This window comes from Macaca nemestrina, chromosome 17 (assembly GCF_043159975.1).
Source record: "Macaca nemestrina isolate mMacNem1 chromosome 17, mMacNem.hap1, whole genome shotgun sequence".
Classification (NCBI taxonomy): domain Eukaryota; kingdom Metazoa; phylum Chordata; class Mammalia; order Primates; family Cercopithecidae; genus Macaca; species Macaca nemestrina.
This window is the reverse complement of record NC_092141.1, coordinates 45,795,160-45,817,220: the sequence shown is the minus strand read 5'-3', so window position 1 is coordinate 45,817,220 and position 22,061 is coordinate 45,795,160. Positions and strand designations below refer to the sequence as shown.

General features: G+C 41.5%; 1 protein-coding gene and 1 long non-coding RNA gene across 6 annotated transcripts in view; one reads left to right on the top strand and one right to left on the bottom strand.

Annotated features, from left to right (window-relative positions):
* Positions 1-7,061, bottom strand: part of LOC105476895 (DExD-box helicase 52) — a 31,120-nt gene extending 24,059 nt beyond the window's left edge. For 3 of the 5 annotated variants that reach the window (XR_011615662.1, XM_071082782.1, XM_071082783.1), the window contains exons 1-3: positions 6,928-7,061; positions 5,714-5,912; positions 5,200-5,316 (exon numbers count right to left, since the gene is read on the bottom strand). Coding sequence is in view for 4 of the 5 variants with exons in the window: in XM_071082782.1 (XP_070938883.1) it covers positions 5,200-5,316; positions 5,714-5,912; positions 6,928-7,014 (403 nt within the window). In the remaining variant the exon portion in view is untranslated. Of the gene's footprint in view, positions 1-1,166; positions 2,908-5,199; positions 5,317-5,713; positions 5,913-6,927 lie in introns of those variants that run through there. The other 2 variants (XM_011733217.3, XM_011733220.3) reach the window with 2 other exon arrangements.
* Positions 6,304-14,782, top strand: LOC105476894 (uncharacterized). Its single transcript, XR_011615668.1, has 4 exons — positions 6,304-6,444; positions 6,630-6,774; positions 6,896-7,130; positions 14,443-14,782. It is a non-coding gene; the product is annotated as an uncharacterized lncRNA (long non-coding RNA).
* The last annotated feature ends 7,279 nt before the right edge of the window (positions 14,783-22,061 follow it).

Here is a 22,061-nt window from a genome sequence, read left to right as displayed (position 1 = left end):
CCTGTTTTAAGAAGGAACAAGATAATATTGAAGATGAAGTCCGTAGCACCACACCGCCCATTAAGAAGGAACAAGATAACATTGAAGATGAAGTCTATAGCAGCAGACCACCCACGTCAATTTATAAGGAAAAAATTCATCTTGTTCATGCCCTAATTAAAGAGGACTGTTGATTAATAGCAGAAACAACAGCCAACACCACAGCCATCTGAACTGCTTCAGCTTACACCATATATATATTTTTTTCGAGATAGGGTTTTGTTCTGTCAGCCAGGCTAGAGTACACAGGCATGATCACAGCTCACTGTAACCTCAAACTCTTGGGCTAAAGCAATCCTCCTGCCTCAGCCTCCCAAGTAGCTGGGACTACAGACATGCGCTACCACGTGCAGCTAATTTTTCTTTTTCTTTTTAGAGTTTACTGTGTCACCAAGGCTGGAGTGCAGTGGTGTGATCTCGGCTTTGGCTCACTGCAACCTCTGCCTCCCGGGTGGAAGCGATTCTCCTGCCTCAGCCTCCCGAGTAGCTGGGATTATAGGCACCAGCTACCATATCCAGCTAATTTTTTTTTTTTTTTTTTTTTTTTTTTTTTTTTTAGTAGAGACAGGGTTTCACCATGTTGGCCAGGCTGGTTTTGAACTCCTGGCCTCAAGCAATCCTTCCACCTTGGCCTCCCAAAGTACTGGGATTACAAGCGTGAGCCACTGCTCCTGGCCCTATTTTTTTGTATAGATGGAGTCTTGCTATGTTGCCCAATCTGGTCTCAAAATTCCTGGCCTCAATTGATCCTCCTACCTCAGCTTCCCAAAGCGCGGGGATTATAGGTGAACCACTGCACCTGGCCTCCCTACCAATTCTTTGTTTTGTTATTTGTTTTTGAGACGGAGTTTCTTTTTGCCCAGGCTGGAGTGCAATGGCATGATCTCGGCTCACTGGAACCTCCGCCTCCTAGGTTCAAGCGATTCTCCTGCCTCAGCCTCCCAGGTAGCTGAGACTACAGGCATGCGCCACCATGCTTGGTTAATTTTGTATTTTTAGTAGAGACGGGATTTCACCATGTTGGCCAGGCTGGTTTCAAACTCCTAACCTCAGATGATCCACCCACCTCAGCCTCCCAAAGTGCTGGGATTACAAACATGAGCCACCACATCTGTACTTCTACCTACCAATTCTTAATGAAAATAAGTTGAGCAAATTTTCCATCTGATGGGTGCCAAAACCACTGCTCCCAAATCAGCTGCAGATAAGAGCAGAGATTTCAAAAGAAATTTTAAACAAGTGGGATCAAGGTCCTAAAGCATTTCTTTGAAGAACTTTAACAGAAGATGAAACATGGTTTTACCAGTTTGATCATGAAGACAAAGCACAATTAAACCAATGACTACCAAGAGGTGGAAGTGGTCCAGTCAAAGCAAAAGTTGACAAGTCAAGAGCAAAGGCAACGGCAATAGGTTTTTTGGATGTGCAAGGCACTTTGCTTGTTGACTTTCTGGAAGGCCCAAGAGTAGTATCTGCTTATTATGAGAGTGTTTGAAGAAAGCCAAAGCTTTAGCAGAAATTTCTACAAAAAAAATTCTGCTAGAATTCTAATTGGGATTGCGATGATTCTGAAGATCACTGTAGGGAGAAAATACTGAGTTGCCTAAAATATTGGTATGCCTCTCCACTCTACTGGATTTTATAACATATAAGGCCATAGTAATTAAAACAAGCTGGTATTGGTATACAAATACAGAAACAGAAGAGGTCCAGAGACAGACTTGAATATATATGGAAAATCAGTATACAATTAAAGTTGCATTAAAGTCCAATAGAGAAAACACAGATTATCAACATATGATATTAAGACAATTAGTCCACATAAGACAAAACACCAACATATGGTATTAAGACAATTATTCAGACATTTGAAAAAAATTTTAGTTCCCTATTCACTCCTTATACCAAATAAAATTCCACAGGGTCTAAGATTTTAATATAACAAATTGAAACAAATAAGAAAACATGGAAGTTTGCTGTTGTTTTTTGTTTGTTTGTTTGTTTTGAGACAGGGTCTTGCTCTGTTTCTGTCACCTAGGCTGGAATGCAGTGGTGTGATCTCAGCTCATTGCAACTTCCAACTCCTGGGTTCAAGTGATTTTCCTGCCTCAGCCTCCCAAGTAGCTGGGATTACAGGTGTGCACCACCACATCTGGCTAATTTTTTCATACTTTTAGCAGAGATGAAAGTTCACCATGTTGGCCAGACTGGTCTCAAATTCCCTACCTCAAGTGATCAGCCCACCTCAGCCTCCCAAAGTGTTGGGATTACAAAGTGAGCCAGCTTAGAATTTTAAAAAAAACTTAATGCACAGAAGGCCAAAAAGTAAATAAATAAACAAGACAAGTGACATATGACAATCTGGAAACATATTTGTAAACATAATATGCTAGACATAGAGCTAATTTCCTCAATATATGAGGTTTAATAAATTAAGAAGAAACAGATGAACAATGTAATACGATAAGGGAACAATGTAATACAATAAGGGTACAATGCATATGGAGAGACAAATTTACAAAAAGAGGAAAGTCTTATACCTTGCTGGAAGGCATCACAAAGTAGAATGACTTTAAAAAAAATTTTGTTTCCTTTATGAGACAGTTGGTACTAAATGACCCAAATCATTACTAATTCATAAGCTCTTCAATTTTCCAGTTAAAAATAGATACATGCGGCCAGGTGCAGAGACTCACGCCTATAATCTCAGCACTCTGGGAGGCTGAGGCGGGTGGATCACGAGGTCAGGAGATCGAGACCATCCTGGCTAACACGGTGAAACCCCGTCTCTACTAAAAATACAAAAATTTAGCCAGGCGCGGTGGCGGGCACCTGTAGTCCCAGCTACTCAGGAGGCTGAGGCAGGAGAATGGCGTGAACCCGGGAGGTAGAGTTTGCAGTAAGCCGAGATCATGCCACTGCAGTCCAGCCTGGGCGAAAGAGCGAGACTCCGTCTCAAAAATAAATAAATAAACAAACAAACAAATAAATAAATAAAGATACATGCCTGGCCAGGAGTAGTGGCTCATACCTGTAATCCCAGCACTTTGGGAGGCCAACGTGGGCGAATCACGAAATCAGGAGATTGAGACCATCCTGGCTAACACAGTGAAACCCTGTCTCTACTAAAAATACAAAAACTAAATTAGCTGAGTGTCGTGGCAGGCACCTGTAGTCCCAGCTACTAGGGAGGCTGAGGCAGGAGAATAGCGTGAACCCAGGAGGCAGAGCTTGCAGTGAGCCGAGATCATGCCACTGCACTCCAGCCTGGGCGACAGAGCGAGACTCCATCTCAAAAAAAATAATAATAATCGATACATGCCTACACATTTATCATACATCTATGGTCTAAATACATTTGTTACCACAATGGTTACAGTACACAGCTGTATATTTCTGGTGGCCCAACATTTGAATCATTTTGCTAAGTTTGTGGCATGTCTTTCTTATTAATCATGGTAAAGGTTTTATCAAACTTCCTTGCAGCCAGGGAAGAATAACTTTTACTGCAGCACTGTAACAGCAAAAGCATGCAAACAATGTCGTAAATGTCCCTCACACAGTTACATGTCAAATTGATCATGGGGCATCCCTACAGTGTATGATGGGCTACTATGCTGGGTTAACAATGAATAAGGCAAAGTACTTCCTACTGATGGAGTGTTTCTGGTGGATAAATCTGTTTGCTAACTCTGCAATTCCACTTCTAAGAATTTATGGGACAGATATACTCACATACACATGCAAAGATAAGTAGTATGACACTTCAAAACTACAACAGCAAAAATGTGAAAACTACAAATATCCATCACAAAGGAACTTGTTAAATCAATTATGCAATACACAATGGGATACAATGCTGTGTCAAAATAAACAAGGCAATGTACTTCCTACTGATTCCAAACAACCTCCAAGATACATTGTTTTTAAAAAAGAGGAAGGTAGTAAGAGAGGTTCCCAACAGAGTGTATATAGAGTAATCAAAGTATATAGACATAGTATGTAGAGTATTTGGTTTTTTTTTTTGAGTCAGGCATAAATACATGGGAATAGAGTGTCCCCAGAAAAATACAAAAGAAACTGATTAACAGTGGCTGCCTCTGGAGAAATGGGACTGGAGATAAACAATAGGAAGGAACTTTACTTTTCATCATTGTATAACTCAAGTGTTTACCAAAAAAAGGTAAATGATTAGGAAACTTTATATTATAGATTTAAAAAATATATAAATAGCCCCATAGTACAAGAAAAGAAAAACAAACAAACAAACAAAAACGCCTTTGTAGCGCGGTGGCTCAAGCCTGTAATCCCAGCACTTTGGGAGGCCGAGACGTGTGGATCACGAGATCAGGAGATCGAGACCATCCTGATGAACACAGTGAAACCCCGTCTCTACTAAAAATACAAAAAACTAGCCGGGCGTGGTGGCGGGCACCTGTAGTCCCAGCTGCTCGGGAGGCTGAGGCAAGGAGAATGGCGTGAACCTGGGAGGCGGAGCTTGCAGTGAGCTGAGATCTTGCCACTGCACTCCAGCCTGACTCCGTCTCAAAAAAAAAACAAAAAAACAAAAAAAACGCCTCTGTCCAAATGGGCAGAGTAAGAACAAACAATTTGCAAAAGGTGAAATGTTAATGTCAAGTAAAGCATACAAAAACATGCTCGACCAGCCAGGTGCGGTGGCTCATGCCTGTAATCCCAGCACACTGGGAGGCGGAGGCAGGCAGATCACGAGGTCAGGAGATCGAGACCATCCTGGCTAACACGGTGAAACCCTGTCTCTACTAAAAATACAAAAAATTAGCCGGGCACAGTGGCGGGTGCTTGTAGTCCCAGCTACTAGGGAGGCTGAGGCAGGAGAATGGCACGAACCCGGGAGGCGGAGCTTGCAGTGAGCCAAGATTGTGCCACTGCACTACAGACTGGGCGAGAGAGCAAGACTCGTCTCAAAAAAAAAAAAGCTCGACCTCACTACTTATCAAAAAAATATAAATATAAAATAGTTTCAGGCCAGGCATGGTGGCTCACGTCTGTAATCCCACCACTTTGGGAGGCCGAGGCAGGCGGATCACAAGGTCAAGAGATCCAGGCCACCCTGGCCAACATGGTGAAACCCCATCTCTACTAAAAATACAAAAATTAGCTGGGCGTGGTGCCACGTACCTGTAGTCCCAGCTACTTGGGAGGCTAAGGCAGAAGAATCGCTTGAACCCAGGAGGCAGAGGTTGTAGTAAGCCGAGATTGCTCCACTGCACTCCAGCCTGGCGACAGAGCAACACTCTGTCTCAAAAAAAAAAAAAAAAAAAAAAAAAGTTTCATTCATTAGCCTGGCAAAAAAATTAACACCAATAATATTCAGCACTGACAAGGACTTGGGAAGTCATTTTGTAGTATTTTTCAAAGAAAGGGTACATACCCTTTCACCATATGATGCTACTTTTGGGATGGTATTCTGCAGAAATAACAGTACCTGTACGAAAGGATTTACACATGTAAGTATCTTTACTTAAAATTATCTTTGCTGTAACAATATTTCTAATGGTAAATACCTGGAAATAACCTGAGTGCCATCAGCTGACAAATGACTTTATCGTCTGACTTGTAACCATAAGCCTGTATTATTTTTATAACTGAACAAAATTAAAGCGAAAACACATAACAGATATCAAACACTAACCTGAAGTCATCATCTTCCTTTTTTTCTTGCTCTGCTCTTTCTTCCTTTCAGTTAGGCTCTCTTCTTTTTTCTCTTCATTTTGGGGCTTCTGATGTGTTTGTGATGCTCCACACACACCCGGGACAGACTTCTTGTTCCCAAAAAAGTCCAGTCCCTGAAGCACCTCCGAAGAATCAAAGTCATATTTCCTTTTTCCTATCTAAAACCCAAAACATTTAAAATGAAACCTACTGACAGAAGACCATTCCTTTCATTCAAGCAAGATTGTCCAATGACTCCTCTTTTCTACCTTTTCAAGTATCTGTCGAGCTAACAAGTGTCTGGGCAAATAGAATCTGAAGAGATCTTCTCTGACCTCATAATAGTAACAAATTAATATTAGCAATGAACACATACGCTTACTAAATGTCAAGCAGATTTCTAAGCATGTTTATACATATTAAATTGCCTCATATTTACAACTCTATAAAGTAAATAGCAGTATTACGAATGAGAAAACCAAGACATTCGGAAATTAAGTAACTTGAGGAAGGTCTCAAAATTAGTAACTGGCAGACTTAGCATTTAGAGCCAGATAATCTGGCTCCAGAGTTCATACTCACTAGTTAGAGAAAGAAGAAACACATGTCACACACACACATACACATTCAAACAGCAAAGTAGACATTCAATATTTTCCACAATTGGGGCCCAATTGACTTCCCCCGATTTATCACTTATTACTTCTCTAGGTAAGATCCCCCATTTATAAATCGCTCTTCTCCTTGGTTACTTAAGCCATGGGGTTGAAGCAATAAAAAGAACCACGCCCGGTACAACTATACGCTTGCCAGGCCAAACTTGGGGGAGACTATAGTGAGAGAATCTGTTTTCTCCATCTTCGGTTGTTTCTGTTTTCGTAATTCCTTTCCTCTAGGTTCGGAGAAAAAGTTCCTTTTGAAAGGAGGATTCCAACTTGGAGTAAGAGGGAGGAAACAGCGTTTCCGTGCCAGGCCCAACTAGGTCTACAACAGGATAGTTAAAGAGCTCATTCAGAAGGCTTCAACCGACTAGGTGTGCAGGTAAGCTGAACACAAAAGGAAGCAAAATACCCCAAGGGGGGTGAGAACCAGGCCACGCGTGTCCATGTGCGCCGGCCTCCCCCCGCAGCGGGTTCATTCCCGGGCTCCTGCTCCTTCTCAGTTACTCGGGCCTCGGTCCCCTGGGCACAGTACCTGGAATCGAGCTGCGTCTGCCGAGAAACGTCTCGTGTCGAATTTGGCCCCTGCGCCGAGCCGGCGAAAGAGATCGTGGACGTCCATCTTTACCCAGAAAGCGCCACCGTTCTACAGCGCCTGCGCAGATTACTTCCCGGGCCTCTGACAGCGTCGGAAGAGGGCGTGAGCGTAATTGGCTCCCGTAGGCGGAGCCTGGCTGGGTGAGAGAGAAGGGGGTATTTTACTACCGTGTACTCCGTCATTATTTATCTTTTTTTTTTCTTTTTTTCTTGAAACAAGGTCTCGCTCTGTCGCCCAGGCTGGAGCGCAGTGGCGCAGTCGCAGCCTCGCATTCCTGGGCTCAAGCGATCCTCCCAGCTTGGTCTCCCAAACTGCTGGGACTACAGGCGTGTGTAAATTCTTGTAAAAAATATTAATCAGTATCCTCCTATGTTGGGCACTGTTCTAGACTTTGAGGGATACTTTAGTAAACAACATCTTAAGATTTCTCGTCCTACGAAGCTTACATTTTAGTAGGAACAACAGATATTGTTAACAAATAAGCAAAATCTCTAAAGTAATAAGTGCTATGAAACAAAAAAGTGTAATTGATAGAGAAAATGATGGGAGAGCTGACTTACTGAAATTCACTCTGTTGAAGTGATAACTTGAGCTAAGGAAGCAACCTGTCCAAGATCTGGGAACAGCTTTCCAGACAGGGGAAACACGTGACTGAAGAAGGGGAAAAAAATTGGAACCTTGAGGGAATAGAAAGAATGCCAGTGTGGGCCGGGCGCGGTGGCTCAAGCCTGTAATCCCAGCACTTTGGGAGGCCGAGACGGGAGGATCACGAGGTCAGGAGATCGAGACCATCCTGGCTAACAAGGTGAAACCCCATCTCAACTAAAAAATACAAAAAATAACTAGCCGGGCGAGGTGGCGGGCGCCTGTAGTCCCAGCTACTCGGGAGGCTGAGGCAGGAGAATGGCGTAAACCCGGGAGGCGGAGCTTGCAGTGAGCTGAGATCCGGCCACTGCATCCCAGCCTGGGCGACAGAGCGAGACTCCCTCTCAAAAAAAAAAAAGAAAGAAAGAAAGAATGCCAGTGTGACTGGAGCCAAGTTGCAGTGTGATAGAGTAGTATAGATAAGGTTGGAGGGACAAACAGAAGCCAGATATCACAGATTCTTGTAACAGGGTGGTAGTAAAGAATTTGGACTTCCACCTTAGGAAACCATTTGAAAATTTTTATGGAGAGAACATGATTTAGTTTATCACAGTTAATTTTTTATATTTATTGCATCTGTACGAAATTATTTACTGCTTATTGCCTCTCCCTCTTCTGGAATGTAAGTCCCTGAGCACAGGGATATACCTTTGCTTCGCTGTGTATTCCCAGTTCCTGTGCACTTTGGTGAATGAATGAGTGGATGTTTCATAAAGGATTACACTGGCTATTTGGAGAATGGACCACAGAAAAGCTGAGAGTGGAAACAGATTAGTCAAAGTAGAATGTTGATCGTGGCTTGTCTAGGTTGGTATCTGTGTTGCAAGAGATAAATGGATAGATCTGGCGTGTATTTTGGAGGTAGAGCTAAATGTACCTGACGGATTTTATGTAGAGGTGAGAGAAAGGGAGGAGTCAAAGATCACTCCTAGTTTTTTGGCTGAGTAGATGGCATGCCATTTACTGAGCTAAGAAAGCCTAAGAGAAGAAGGAGGGCTTTTTGGTACAAGTGAGACACGGAGGGTAAAATCAATTGTTAGGTTTTGGACATGTTAAGATGCCTAGTTGACTTTAAATGGAGACATCCAAGTAGGTAGTTGGTTCTGAATCTGAAGCTCAGGAACAAAAATTAGGGTTAGAGAAATTAATTTGGAAGTCATCAACATATAAATGATACAAAGGAGTTGCACCATATACGCATTTAACTTATAAAAATTCAGTTACATGTATTTGACCAAATTGAAATTGTATAGGTGAGTCGTTTACAATCAAGGAAAGCAGGTGTGAGGTGAGCATGAGGTGGGGGGTGTGAATCTGCCATTTCTCAGATGGATTCCGTCCCTTACTCCCTATTACAGTGGGGTGGTGGTGGTCTTCCTGTCCCAAGTGGTCTTCCTGTCTACTCTTTAAAAATAGGAATTTCCCAAGTACTTCATCTGTTGTTCAATAAAAATAATTCATCTTCGGTCAGGCGCTGTGACTTATACCTGTAATCCTAGCACTTTGGAAGGCCAAGGTGGGCAGATTACTTCAGCTCAGAAGTTTGAAACCAGTCTGGGCAACATGGCGGAACTCCATCTCTACAAAAAATTAAAACATTAGCTGGGCGTAGTGGCACACACCTATAGTCCCAGCCACTTGGGAGGCTGAGGCAGGAAGATTGCTTGAGCTTGGGAGGCTGAGGCTGCAGTGACTCATAACGGCACCACTGTACTCCAACCTGGGTGACAGAGTGAGACTTTGTCTCAAAAATAAATAAAATTAATCTATCTCAACATAAGAGGAAAACTCAATATTAGTGTGTTGATCTTCAGTCTGGCACATAAATATGGCCAGAGCCATATATAAAATTAACATGTATGAAATGACAACTCCTGTGCTTTATGGATGACTTAGGGAATTTAAAAAAATTCAACTTTATGAGATTTTTTTTCTTTATGAGCTCATTTAGAACCTAATTCCTATGTAAGTGGTAACAAACCCCTCTCCAAAAGCCTGAGCCTGAATGTGATCACTTAGAGAAAATCCATGAATAGAGAAGAGAAGGGGACCCAGGACTGACCCTATGGTACTCTAATGCTTGGAGATCAGGTGGAGGAGGAGACACCATAAAGCAAGAGTCTGAGAAGAAGCAAGTGAAGTAGGAAGCAAGCAGTGAGGTAGGAAGACCAGGAATTTGGCATCACCAAAGCCAGAGGAAAGTTTCAAGAAGAAGGTAGTGATCAGCTATTTCAAAGGCTGTTGAGAGGCTGAAGACAGAAAAGATCACTGCATTTGGTAATGTGGAGGTCACTAGACCCTGATAATGTCAGTTTCAGGGACATTGGTGAACGGAGATGATTGGTGAAGGTGGTGAAATGGAGATGGATGAAACCAACTCTTCCAAAGATTTAGCTGAGCAGGATAACAGAGAAATGGGGTGGGTGGTAGCTATAGCCAGATGTGAAATCAAAGAGGGTTTCCTTTTGTTTTTTGATGTTTTTAAATATGGGGGCTAGGAGATGTTTGTAAATTATGTGGGATGACCCAGTGGAAAGGTATAAATTGTTGACACAACAGAGAAGGGAGAATTATGGGATGGGGGTGGGATGGAATTTTCTCAGGGTGTGTTGGAGGGCTGATGAGAGAAGTGATATGAAATAATATTCTCTAACAGTGGGAAAATGAACTTACTGAAGAAAGGCGGTAATAATTCTGGGCAATGAATGCCCATTTGAGGTTCAGGGCAATTAATTTAAAAGGAGACAAATTAGCATGATTCAGCCACTTAAATAAGGGTGTGAAGTGTATAGTGTTAGATTTGGCCAGGGATAAACTTTTGCTGGGTTAATATCATGGAAGGTTATGGCAGAGTTCTGCCCTCCCCACTCCAACAAAAAAAGCACCTGAGATTGATAGTTCAATAGAAGTTTAGCCACCTAGGACCGAAGAAGGAAGAGGAAGCTGCTAGGAATAATACTCTATGTTATACTAATAACTCAACTTGCTGCTTCCCTTTCAGAGGAAAGAAGAATTATATTGAGTGTTGAATATGTACTATATTCTTTACCTTCATAAGCGTGGACTTGGAGTTAAATAGGGCTGAGTTTAAATTCTCCCAGCCTCTTCACTATTAACTGTGATTTGTGATTTGGTCACATCAATCTTTCTGGGACTAATTTTTTTATTTGTAAAATGGAGATCATGATAGCTACTTTGGAATTGTTCCGGAGATGAAGCTAGGCTCATAGGCAGTGGTATGTAGTGGAAGGAGTGTAGGTTTGGGGCATCAGAAAGACTTAACATTTGAGTCCAATTGTATTATTTATTAATTTGATAATCTTAAATGAGTTAGTTCACTGGTCTGTTCCTCAGTTTCCTTGTTGGTAAAATAGTGATTATAGGATTATAATATCTACCTTGATGTTAGGAGTAGCATAATTTTTCACCACACAGGGCTCAAAATAGTTGAGATGGGTCAGAATACTAGATATGTATAAAATCCTAATATGTGTGTATATATATGTGTATATATATTCTGTAGTTATTGTATAAAGCATTTGGAACAAAATCTCACACATAGTAACTTCTTAATCGATATTAGTTCTTTTCCATCTTTCAGTTCTTCCTTCTAGAGCAATAGTTCTTGACCCTAACCACGTGTTAGAATCTTCTGAAGAACTTATAAAACAAGTGACCAAGTGCAGTGGCTGACACCTATAATCCCAGCACTTTGGGAGGCTGAGGCAGGAGGATTGCTTCGGGCCAGGAATTCAAGACCAGCCTGGGCAACATAGGGAGACCCCATTTCTACCAAAAATTTTAAAAAATTAGCCAAGCGTGGTGGTGTACCTGTAGTCCCAGCTACTAGGGAGGCTGAACTGGGAGGATCACTTGAGCCTGGGAGGTCGAGGTTGCAGTGAGCCATGATCACACCCCTACACTCCAGCCTGGGCAACAGAGCAAGACCCTGCCTCAAAACAAACAAAAGAAAACTGAGTCCCACCCCCAGAAATTCTGGTTTAATTGTTCTATACTGGTTCCTTAGCCTGTAATTTTTGAAAGCTTCTCAAGTGATTCTAATTGTAGTCAACATTAAGAATCCACCTGCTGGAATTATATTTCTGAAGCCCAAATGTGGCCCATGTTGTTTCTCTGCTTAAAAACCTCTCAGGATTCCCTATTGTCTACTGAATATAGTCTGAACTATAACTTGTAGGTCAAACCTTAAGCAGTGGTTCTCAATGTTTTATCTTCTTCAGCATTCTCAAGAACTATGACTCCCTCCCATAAACAGCTTCAGCTTGGGTTCAACTCTCAGTCCCAACACTTAACCAGCTGTGTGGTCACTTACCCTCTCTAAGCTTTAGTTTTCTTACCTCATTTCAGCTTTGCTTCCAACTCAGAACCTTTCTACTTATTTTTCTTTCTTCTTGGAATGTCCTTTCTTCCTTTCCTCCATGGAGAACTCCTTATATTCTTCAATACTCAGTTTACACATCCTCTCCTGAGAACTCACCCTGAATGTCCCCTCCTTGACATAGTCCATCTTTCTTTGAGTTCTCATGCCACTTCATAAGTACCTCTATTTTAACTCTTTTCCTATAGCATTGAAATGATATTTCCATGTATGTCCACAGACTTTAAGCTTTTTGAGGGCTGTTCCTACATCTCATTTATCTTCATGTTGTTTGCTTTTTATGGAGTCTGTTTCATAGTAAGTGGTCAGTAAATCTTGTCGAATTAATGAAGTGAAATGAAATAGACAAAGATCCCTGAAACTGCCAACCTTAATGAATTATGGAAGGGACCGTATGTTTTTTTGCTTAGTGCTTTGTGATAAATTTTAGATGAATGAATGAAAGAAGGCAAATAGAAACTGTTAGACTTAGACCATTTAATACCCTCACAATGTCCAGCTGACTCATTAAAGGACCATTTCCTCCTGGGGAAAAAACAAAACAAAACAATTTAGAAGCATTGTCAACAAAAGCGGTGAGGAAACTGAATCATGGTTTTGTATAACTGGAATTTCTCTAAAAACCAGTACGGTCTGACTGGTAGACACACATGATTTGTCAGCTGGAGCAAGTGAGAACACAAAGTCTGTCTAACACTGCAGTGGAGGCTAGTTGGGATAACTTGTTGTGAATAGAATGATCACTCTGTGTCCTAAGAGTATGTTTTTGAAAACTTTTTCTCCACTCCTTGTTTATCGTTCAACAAACGTGGTGGTGGTTGTTTTTACAGTGTTTCTGGCATGGACTAGTAGGGCTTAGGGATCCAAAAATGAACTAAACGCAGTCCTTGGTCTCAAGGAGCTTTGAGTTTGCAAGGGACAGAGAACTGTTTGCAAACAGAGCAAGGAAATTCTCTAGGCACTGCAGTATAAGTTATAGAAAGTGAGGGAGTAAGTTGCTCTAGGGTGGCAGGATGGAGTGGGCTTTGTAGAAAGTTAGAAAAGACTTTGTAGAGAAGATAAAGCTGGCGCAGCCTTAACAAATAAAGTGTTGACCAATTAGACAAGACAGGCATTTAAGTAGAGAGAAGAGCAGCGCAACAAATGTAAGGAGGCATGAAACACCCTGTTGTATTTGGGGAGCTACTAGTGGCTCAGCAAAGCTGGAATTGGATGCTGCAGCAAGAATTGGAGCTGGACAGGTAGGTAGGGACCAGCTTGTGACGGGCCTTTTGTATACACTGAGGACTTTGAACCTGATCTTGTTGGCACTGAGAGCCATTAAAGGATGTTAAACCACTGATATAAACAGTTTTTAATTTAATATTTATTTATTTAGAGACGGGGTCTCACCCTGTCATCCAGGCTGCAGTGCAGTGGTGCAATCATAGCTCACTGCAGCCTTGCCCTCCCCAGGCTCAGGTGATCCTCCCACCTCAGCCTCTCTAGTAGCTGGGACTACAGGCATGCACCACCATGCCCAGCTAATTTTTACATTTTTTTTTTTTTTTGGTAGGAATCGGGTTTTACCATGTTGCCTAGGCTGGTCTTGAACTCCTGGGCTCAAGCAATCCACCTGCCTCGGCCTCCCAACATGCTGGAATGACAGGCATGAGCCACTGTGCCTGGCAGTTTTTAATTTTAAAAGATCACTTTAGCAACATCGCAGAAGAGAGGTGAGTCTGGAATCAGGGAGACCAGGACAATGTTGAAATAGCAGTCTAGTGAGGAAAGAAGGCAGTGGCTGAAGGAAGAAGAGAAAGGAGCAGATCTAAAGGACATTAAGGAGGTAAAGTGATTGGATGTGGGAGGACAGTAGGAGAGGCAGAAACCTAAAATAACTCCCAGGTCTCAAACTTAGGTGACTGAGTAGGGGTGAGCCTTTTCATGGAAAGGGGGAATGCTGAAGGGCTAGGTTTGTGTGAGGACTATATATTAATAGTAACTTTAATTCTGAATATGTTGAGTTTGAGATTTTTGTGGGACATTTGAATGAAGTTTCTAATGGATATTTGAAAGTAGAAATTATTATTTCTTTGCAATGGGAGCTAGGAACTTCTGAATTGTAACTTCAGGATCTTAATTTAAAAGTAAGTTGAGGAGAGGGTGATTGGCTATGGATAACAAACCCAGAAGCCATTCCCACAGTGAGACAAAAACCTTGCTTTCCCCGGGGCTGAGTTTCCAATTTCAAATTCTCAAGATTTACCAACAGTCTAGTACTTTAGAAATCCAAGTCAAGTACTTAAGAAATCCAAATTCTTACACTTTTTGTATTTTTTTTTTTTTTTCCACCAGTAGTCAACAGAGAGTACTTTTTAGGCTACAATGCAATGTAAGTGTAACTACTCAAATATTCTTTTACTCAGGACAGAATTGAAGTAAATATCGCAAGGACCAATGCTGACCTCACGGTGGCACTCCAGTCTTGGAATAAAGGGCTCTCTGGAATCATCTTATTGACCTCCAAATGGACAGTCCACATTGAAATGAAGAGTTGACATGAATTCTGGGCCCATAGACCCCACAGTTTAATTTCCTGAAGAGAATCTACCAAGGAATTTGCTTTTCTGTTTTTAAATCAGCTCTGGCATAAGGCTGGATCAATAGAATCGGTGTATAGTATGCCAGAATGTCTCCATCCATAAAAAATTTCATCAGGGTTCAAAACTAACCAAAATAATATCACCATTATTATTCATTAATAGATACCATTTGTTGAATGCCTGCTGTGTGCCACATTGGGTTCAGGGTACTTTTCAGATTATATGAGCTCATTGAACTCACAACAGCGCCATGAGGTTAATATTACAATGTTATGTTTCTGAGAAGAAACTAGGGCTCGGAGACGTCAAGTAGCTTGCCTCTCACATCATATAGGTAGTAAGTTGCCATACTGGGTTTTGAACCCAATCTGTGTGATTCCCAAGCTTGAGCTCTTTAAACAAGGCTGTGTTGCCTCATGTTATTGATGCCAAGATAAAAGCAGCAATTAATGAAACTTGGTTTTCTTCAGGTATAGACTATTTGGCATGAGGTGGTTTAAATAATATCATATTTAAGGAGATCTAATGAGGGCCCCTATTGTGAATTTGTGGCCTCTTCATGAAACTCTTTGCCACATATGAGAAACAGGATATTTACGTAGTCACAAAGTGTGTCCCACAAGCTATTGATTAATTACAAAGAGAAAAACTGAAAATTTACAGTGGAGCAACCTGGAAGATACCATGTGAATGAAATGGTCACAGTATAAATGGTAATATAAAAGTGGTGAAATATCAATATGTTCACCATGGTAATATTCTTTTGCTTTTATTGTGGAAGAGACAAAGGGACAAGGGAGGATTTGCTGACATTATTGGTCAGGAACGGAGTAGACGACTAATTCCTATCTTTGATCTCCATCTGTGAAAGCCCAGATCGCACAAAGATTTCCAAATGAAACATTTACCTTTCTAAGGGGTAGAGAATCATTCGTGAATCCTAGACTCTATGCAAGGAAAGGCTCCCAAGAGAAAGATACAAATAATAAAATTCTAGAACAATGTTACAGTGTTGATTGTAGACTATGGGGAGTGGGATTTGGTTGTCCTACTAATAAAATGCTTAATCAGGAGTGTGTGATTTATAAATCATATTTGTTAAGCGTTTTTTTTTTGTTTTGTTTTTTGTTTTTGAGACGGAGTCTCGCTCTGTCGCCCAGGCTGGAGTGCAGTGGCCGGATCTCAGCTCACTGCAAGCTCCGCCTCCCGGGTTCACGCCATTCTCCTGCCTCAGCCTCCCGAGTAGCTGGGACTACTGGCGCCCGCCACCGCGCCCGGCTAGTTTTTTGTATTTTTTAGTAGAGACGGGGTTTCACCTTGTTAGCCAGGATGGTCTCGATCTCTTGACCTCGTGATCCACCCGTCTCGGCCTCCCAAAGTGCTGGGATTACAGGCTTGAGCCACCGCGCCCGGCCGCGTTTTTTTTTTTTTTTTTTTTGAGGCGGAGTCTTGCTTTGTCGCCCAGGCTGGAACACAGTGGCGCGATCTCGGCTCACTGCAAGCTCCGCCTCCCGGATTCACACCATTCTCCTGCTTCAGCCTCCCGAGTAGCTGTGACTACAGGCGCCCACCACCACGCCTGGCTAACTTTTTTGTATTTTTAGTAGAGAAGGGGTTTCACCGTGTTAGCCGGGATGGTCTCGATCTCCTGACCTCGTGATCCGCCCACCTCGGCCTCCCAAAGTGCTGGGATTATAAGCGTGAGCCACTTGCCCGGCCAAGCTTTTTTTTAATGCCTTACAGACGTCAAAGCCCTAAAACTTTTCTGCATCTCTAGGGGTTAGTATCAGCATTTTGTATATTCTCAGCTTGAGATAATTACCGATCTGCCTAGTTTTTTAAAGAACTGTCTTTTAGTGAGAAGGAGAAGATGTCTGGAGAAGCTTTTTGTTCAACATGTCGGTATTTGCATGATTTACAGTGTAATTAACCAGGCTCTGTAGCACGGGCAGACCTACTCCCTTCACTATTTATCATGTTGCCAGCAACTTCAGATCATCAACTCTGCTGGGAGGAAATACGTCCTTCCTAGAGATGTAAAAATATATCCCCAATCATTCCCACAGGCAGAATGTGATCCATCCTTATGTATCTATTATTTCTTATCTAAGGGCTCTTCCCCTGCCCCATTGTTTTTGTACAGCATTACTCTCAGAACTAAACTAATTAAATAAATATAAGGCCAGGCACGGTAGCTCACACCTGTAATCCCACCACTTGATGAGAATCCGAGGCAGGATGACAGGGTTTTGCCATCTTGCCCAGGGTGGTCTCAAACTCCTGAGCTCAAACTCCTTTGAACTCAGGACTCTATTCAAGGAAAGGCTTAAACTCCTTTGAGCTCAGGGGTTTGAGACCAGCCTGGAGAATTGCTTGAACCCAGGAAGCAGAGGTTGCAGAGCTGAGATCACACCACTGCACTCCAACCTGAGTGTGTCTCAAAAAAAAAAAAAAAAAAAAAAAAAAAAAAAAAAAAAGGAATGAGGAAGATGTCCGTAAACCGATATAGAATGATTTCTAGGGTATATTATTTAGTGAAAAAGGTAGAGTACAAAACAGTATCTACAGTATGCTACTTTTTGTGTATTTAAAAAAAAAAAAAAAAGGAGTGAGAAAACATACACGTTTGCTTTTTTGACCAAAAAAGAAAACCAGGAAGGATAAATTAGAAAGTAATGAGACTGGTTACCTACAGGAAGTGGGTGGAAATGAGGAAAAAAGGGTGAGGAGGCTGGGGACTAAGTGGAGGAGATGAGGACTGACATTTTTCTTGGATATTTCTTTCTGTATGGGTCTATTTTTTGGAACCATGTTAGTGTTCATATACTAAAACACACATAGACACACACACACACACACACACACACAAATGGGGAGGGAAATACTAAAATGGAATACAAACAAATCAAACTAACAGCTTCAAGTGAATAATATAGTCACCTTGAAGGGCAGGTATGTTGGTGGGGGGACTAACCCAATCCAAGCCACTTTAGAATATAGATTTTTTTCCCTGTATACTCTCAGATTAAAGACTAAATGAACTGCAAATGAATATTAAATTTTAGTTACTTTTTTTTTTTTTTTTTTGCACTAGAGGATGTCTTTTGGTAGCAATTCTAAAACTACTTCTGTATATTCTGGAATTGGGCAAATAAGTAAATTTATTATAGATAATGGAATTCATTTTCCTCACAGAGAGAAGAGAGTTACAAATTAGAATGGGACAAAAGTAGAATGAATCCTATAGTGTTGGATTAAACTTGGAATGACAGTATAGAACTCATGTTTTTAAAGAAAGGTATGAGTATGTTTTTATTGTGTACGTATAATCATATATATATGCATGTATATATTCCCTGGCTCTATTCACTGAGAAAGCCCAGGGACAATGGCACCCCAAGAGCAATGAGCACACCTGTCACTTAGATCATGATTTCTAAATTTTGTTCACTATTTAAAGGAACCGGAGCTCCGTGAGGAATTGGCCTATTCCAGGGAGGCCAGGGCTGGGGAGGGTACAAGATGAGCCTTGCACATCTTATTGAGCTAGTAAGTTAGAAAGTGCTTTAAAAATACAGGATCAGGCATGTCAAAATGTCCAAGAGTTATCCTGAAGGGATTCCTGCTGGCCAAATCTGGAACAATTAAGCATAAAAATAAATAATGATAGTAATGTATAATAACTCATCGAATAACATATGTGGGCATACAAATAAGAGTAAGCAAATGTGGGAGAAGGAAAAGTGAGTCCTTATTGTAGAATATCAACTAATAAATATAGAAGGAATAATGGAATTAGGAAATCACTATCTGGCAACGATCATGGTAATAATCGAAGCATCGATGGATGGGAAAACTAGCAGGTAAAGTTTGGTTGGGAAATGGGATATTTACATAGTCACAAAGTATGTCCCCACAAGATATTTATTAATTATAAAGAGAAAGATTATAAATTTAGAGTGGAGAAATATGTCAGATACTATGCTAGTGAAATGACCAAAATGATAAAACAAACGTGGTAAAATAGCAATATTTAAGAAATTGGGTGAAAAGTATACAGGAATTTTTTGTACAATTTCTATACCTTTTCTGTAAGTCTGAAATTAAGAAATAAAAAGAGTAAGCAAGATAAAGGCTGTAGTCAATGTGTAGCAAGTAAATTCTGCTCACCTTCCTAGCAGAACAGCTTTTAGAAGGTCTTAGTTGGGGTGTGGGGAGTGGGAAGAGGGCAAATACCTTATTAGATGCTTCTTTGAACACAATTTTTATTTTATTTTTCGAGACAGGGTCTTGCTCTGTTGCCCAGGCTGGAGTACAGTGTTGCAGTCATAGCTCACTGCAGCTTCCACCTCTTGGGCCCAAGCAATCCTGCTACCTCAGCCTACTGAGTAGCTTGGACTGTCGTCACCCACCACTACACCTGGCTGATTACTTTTGCTTTTGTTGTGTAGAAATGGTGTCTCGCTATGTTGCCCAGGCTGGTCTTGAACTCCTGGCCTCAAGCAGTCTTCTCACCTCGACCTCCCAAAATGCTGTGATTACAAATGTGAGCCACCATGCTTGGCATGAACACAGGTTTTAAAATTGCTTTTTAAAAGATACCAACCTGGTACAAAAGAATTTTGAAGGGTTTTTTTTTTTAAACTCTGTAATAGAGAGAAATTCTGGATTCCTAGTTATTAAAAAAACAATAGAATGAAAATTTGAATCCCAGAAGACCTAAAAATTTAAGAAATCAAAAAATAAAGAAATAGAATAATTTTTGGTCCCTTCCCAGATAGTAAATTTAAATAAAAACTTCTGATTATGATGGCAGTTATAAAGTTTTAATGTTAGTGATGCAGATGTACTTCAAAACTCTTTTATCAATCACATAGAAGTGGATGTCAGATCATTGACGAGAACTGTCCTAGGTAATGAGGTGGTAATATTACTACTACTACAAGATGCCTAGTACTATTCTGAATACTTTTTGTAAATTAATTCATTTAATCTCATTGCAACCCTATGTTGTAAATACTGTTATTAGACTCATATTACACTAGAAAAAACCAGGGTTCTCAAACTTTCTTGATAACTGTGCTCCTAGAGTCTCAGTAATTTTTTCACAACTCAGGCTCAGAGAAATACCTAATAATTCCATTTATTAAGTTAAGCCCAAATATCTTTTTTTTTTTTTTTTTTTTTTGAGACGGAGTCTTGCTGTGTCGCCCAGGCTGGAGTGCAGTGGCGCAATCTCGGCTCACTGCAAGCTCCGCCTCCCGGGTTCACACCATTCTCCTGCCTCAGCCTCCCGAGTAGCTGGGACTACAGGCGCCCACCGCCACGCCCGGCTAATTTTTTGCATTTTTAGTAGAGACGAGGTTTCACCATGTTAGCCAGGATGGTCTCGATCTCCTGACCTTGTGATCCGCCCGTCTCGGCCTCCCAAAGTGTTGGGATTACAGGCGTGAGCCACTGCGCCCGGCCAAGCCCAAATATCTTAATATATATTTATGATTTTACAACTTAGTAGCCATTTGAAAAAATAATACATCTAAAATTTTTTTATTTTTTTGAGACAGAGTCCTGCTCTGTTGCCCATGTTGAAGTGCGGTGACGTGATCATGGCTCACTGCAACCTCTGCCTCCCAGGTTCAATCAATTCTCATGCATCAGCCTCCCAAGTAGCTATGATTACAGGTGTGTACCGACTTACCCAGCTAATTTTTGAATTTTTAGTAGAGATGGGGTTTCGCTATGTGGGCTAGGCTGATCTTATACTCCTGGTCTCAAGTGATGCTCCTGCCTTGGCCTCCCAAAGAGCTGGGATTAAAGGCATGAGCCACCGCCCGGGCCATACATATAAGTTTGAAGAAAAAGACTGTATTTCATTTTAAAATAATTATACTTACTTGCTAATGACAGTTGCAAAAAAAAATTACCTAGACACTAAGAGCACAGTTATCTTTTTTTTTTTTTTTTTTTTTTGTTTGAGACGGAGTCTCACGCTGTTGCCCAGGCTGGAGTGCAGTGGCGCGATCTCGGCTCACTGCAAGCTCCGCCTCCCGGGTTCCCGCCATTCTCCTGCCTCAGCCTCCTGAGTAGCTGGGACTACAGGCGCCCGCCACCGCGCCCGGCTAATTTTTTGTATTTTTAGTAGAGACGGGGTTTCACTGTGGTCTCGATCTCCTGACCTTGTGATCCGCCCGCCTCGGCCTCCCAAAGTGCTGGGATTACAGGCTTGAGCCACCGCGCCCGGCCGAGCACAGTTATCAATAAAGTTTGGGAACCTCAGTTTTGTGAACTATAAAATGAGTCTAATAATAGTATCTGTAATATAGGCCGGGTGCGGTAGCTCATGCCTTTTATCTCAGCACTTTGGGAGGTTGAGGCAGGCAGATTACTTGAGGTCAGGAGTTTGAGACAAGCCTGGCCAACATGGTGAAACCCCATCTCTACTAAAAACACAAAAATTAGCCGGGCGTGGTGGCAGGTGCCTGTTATCTTAGCTACTTGGGAGGCTGAGGCAGGAGTATTGCTTGAACCCAGGAAGCAGAGGTTGCAGTGAGCCGAGATTGTGCCACTGTACTCCAGCCTGGGTGACAGAGTGGAGTGAGACTCCTTCTCAAAAAAAAAAAAAGTCTCTATAACATAAGGTTGCAGTACAAGCTTATTGCATGCTGCACGTCTTCTCAAACCTTGGGCTCAGGTTGGACACTGACACACTCATTTCCTGATTCACGTTGATATTCACATAGTACTTGATTTTCATCCCAGCAATCACAGAAAACCCCGCTTTGCAATGATCTGACGTTACCAAAAGGGTACTATTTGAACGTTGAAACCATGGCTAGCTCATACTAGTAGTTCCTGTGATTTTCAACAGATGTTGAGTATCATTGTGTTGTCCTTGAACATTTGAAATATTCTGTGTTGCTCTGTGGACTTGCTGCTGTTCCATGCTGGAGTTCCTTGGGGCACAGTTCAGGAACTGTGGTTCTACCACAGCATTGTTTTTTCAGTTTGGAGGACAAAATTCTTGGGGAGGTCATATGTGGTAGTTCACGCCTGGAATTCTAGCACTTTGGGAGGCCGAGGCAGGAGGATTGCTTGAGCCCAGGAGTTCAAGGCCAGCCTGGGCAACATATCAAGACCTTGTTTCTACAGAAAATTAAAAAATTAGCTGGGGATAGTGGTATGTGCCCATATTCCCAGCTACTCAGGAGGTTAAGGTAGGAGGATCGCTTGAGCCCAGGAGTTTGAGGCTACCGAGAGCTATGATTGTGCCACTGTACTCCAGCCTGGATGACAGAGCAAGACTTTGCCTCAAAAAAAAAAAAATTCTTAGGGAAAAATATAAATCAGATTATGATTTTTAATATTAATAATTAGTGTGAATATTAACAAATTGTGTAAAGAGTTAATATCTTAAAAATCTTGCTCTTCACTTAAATTCATGT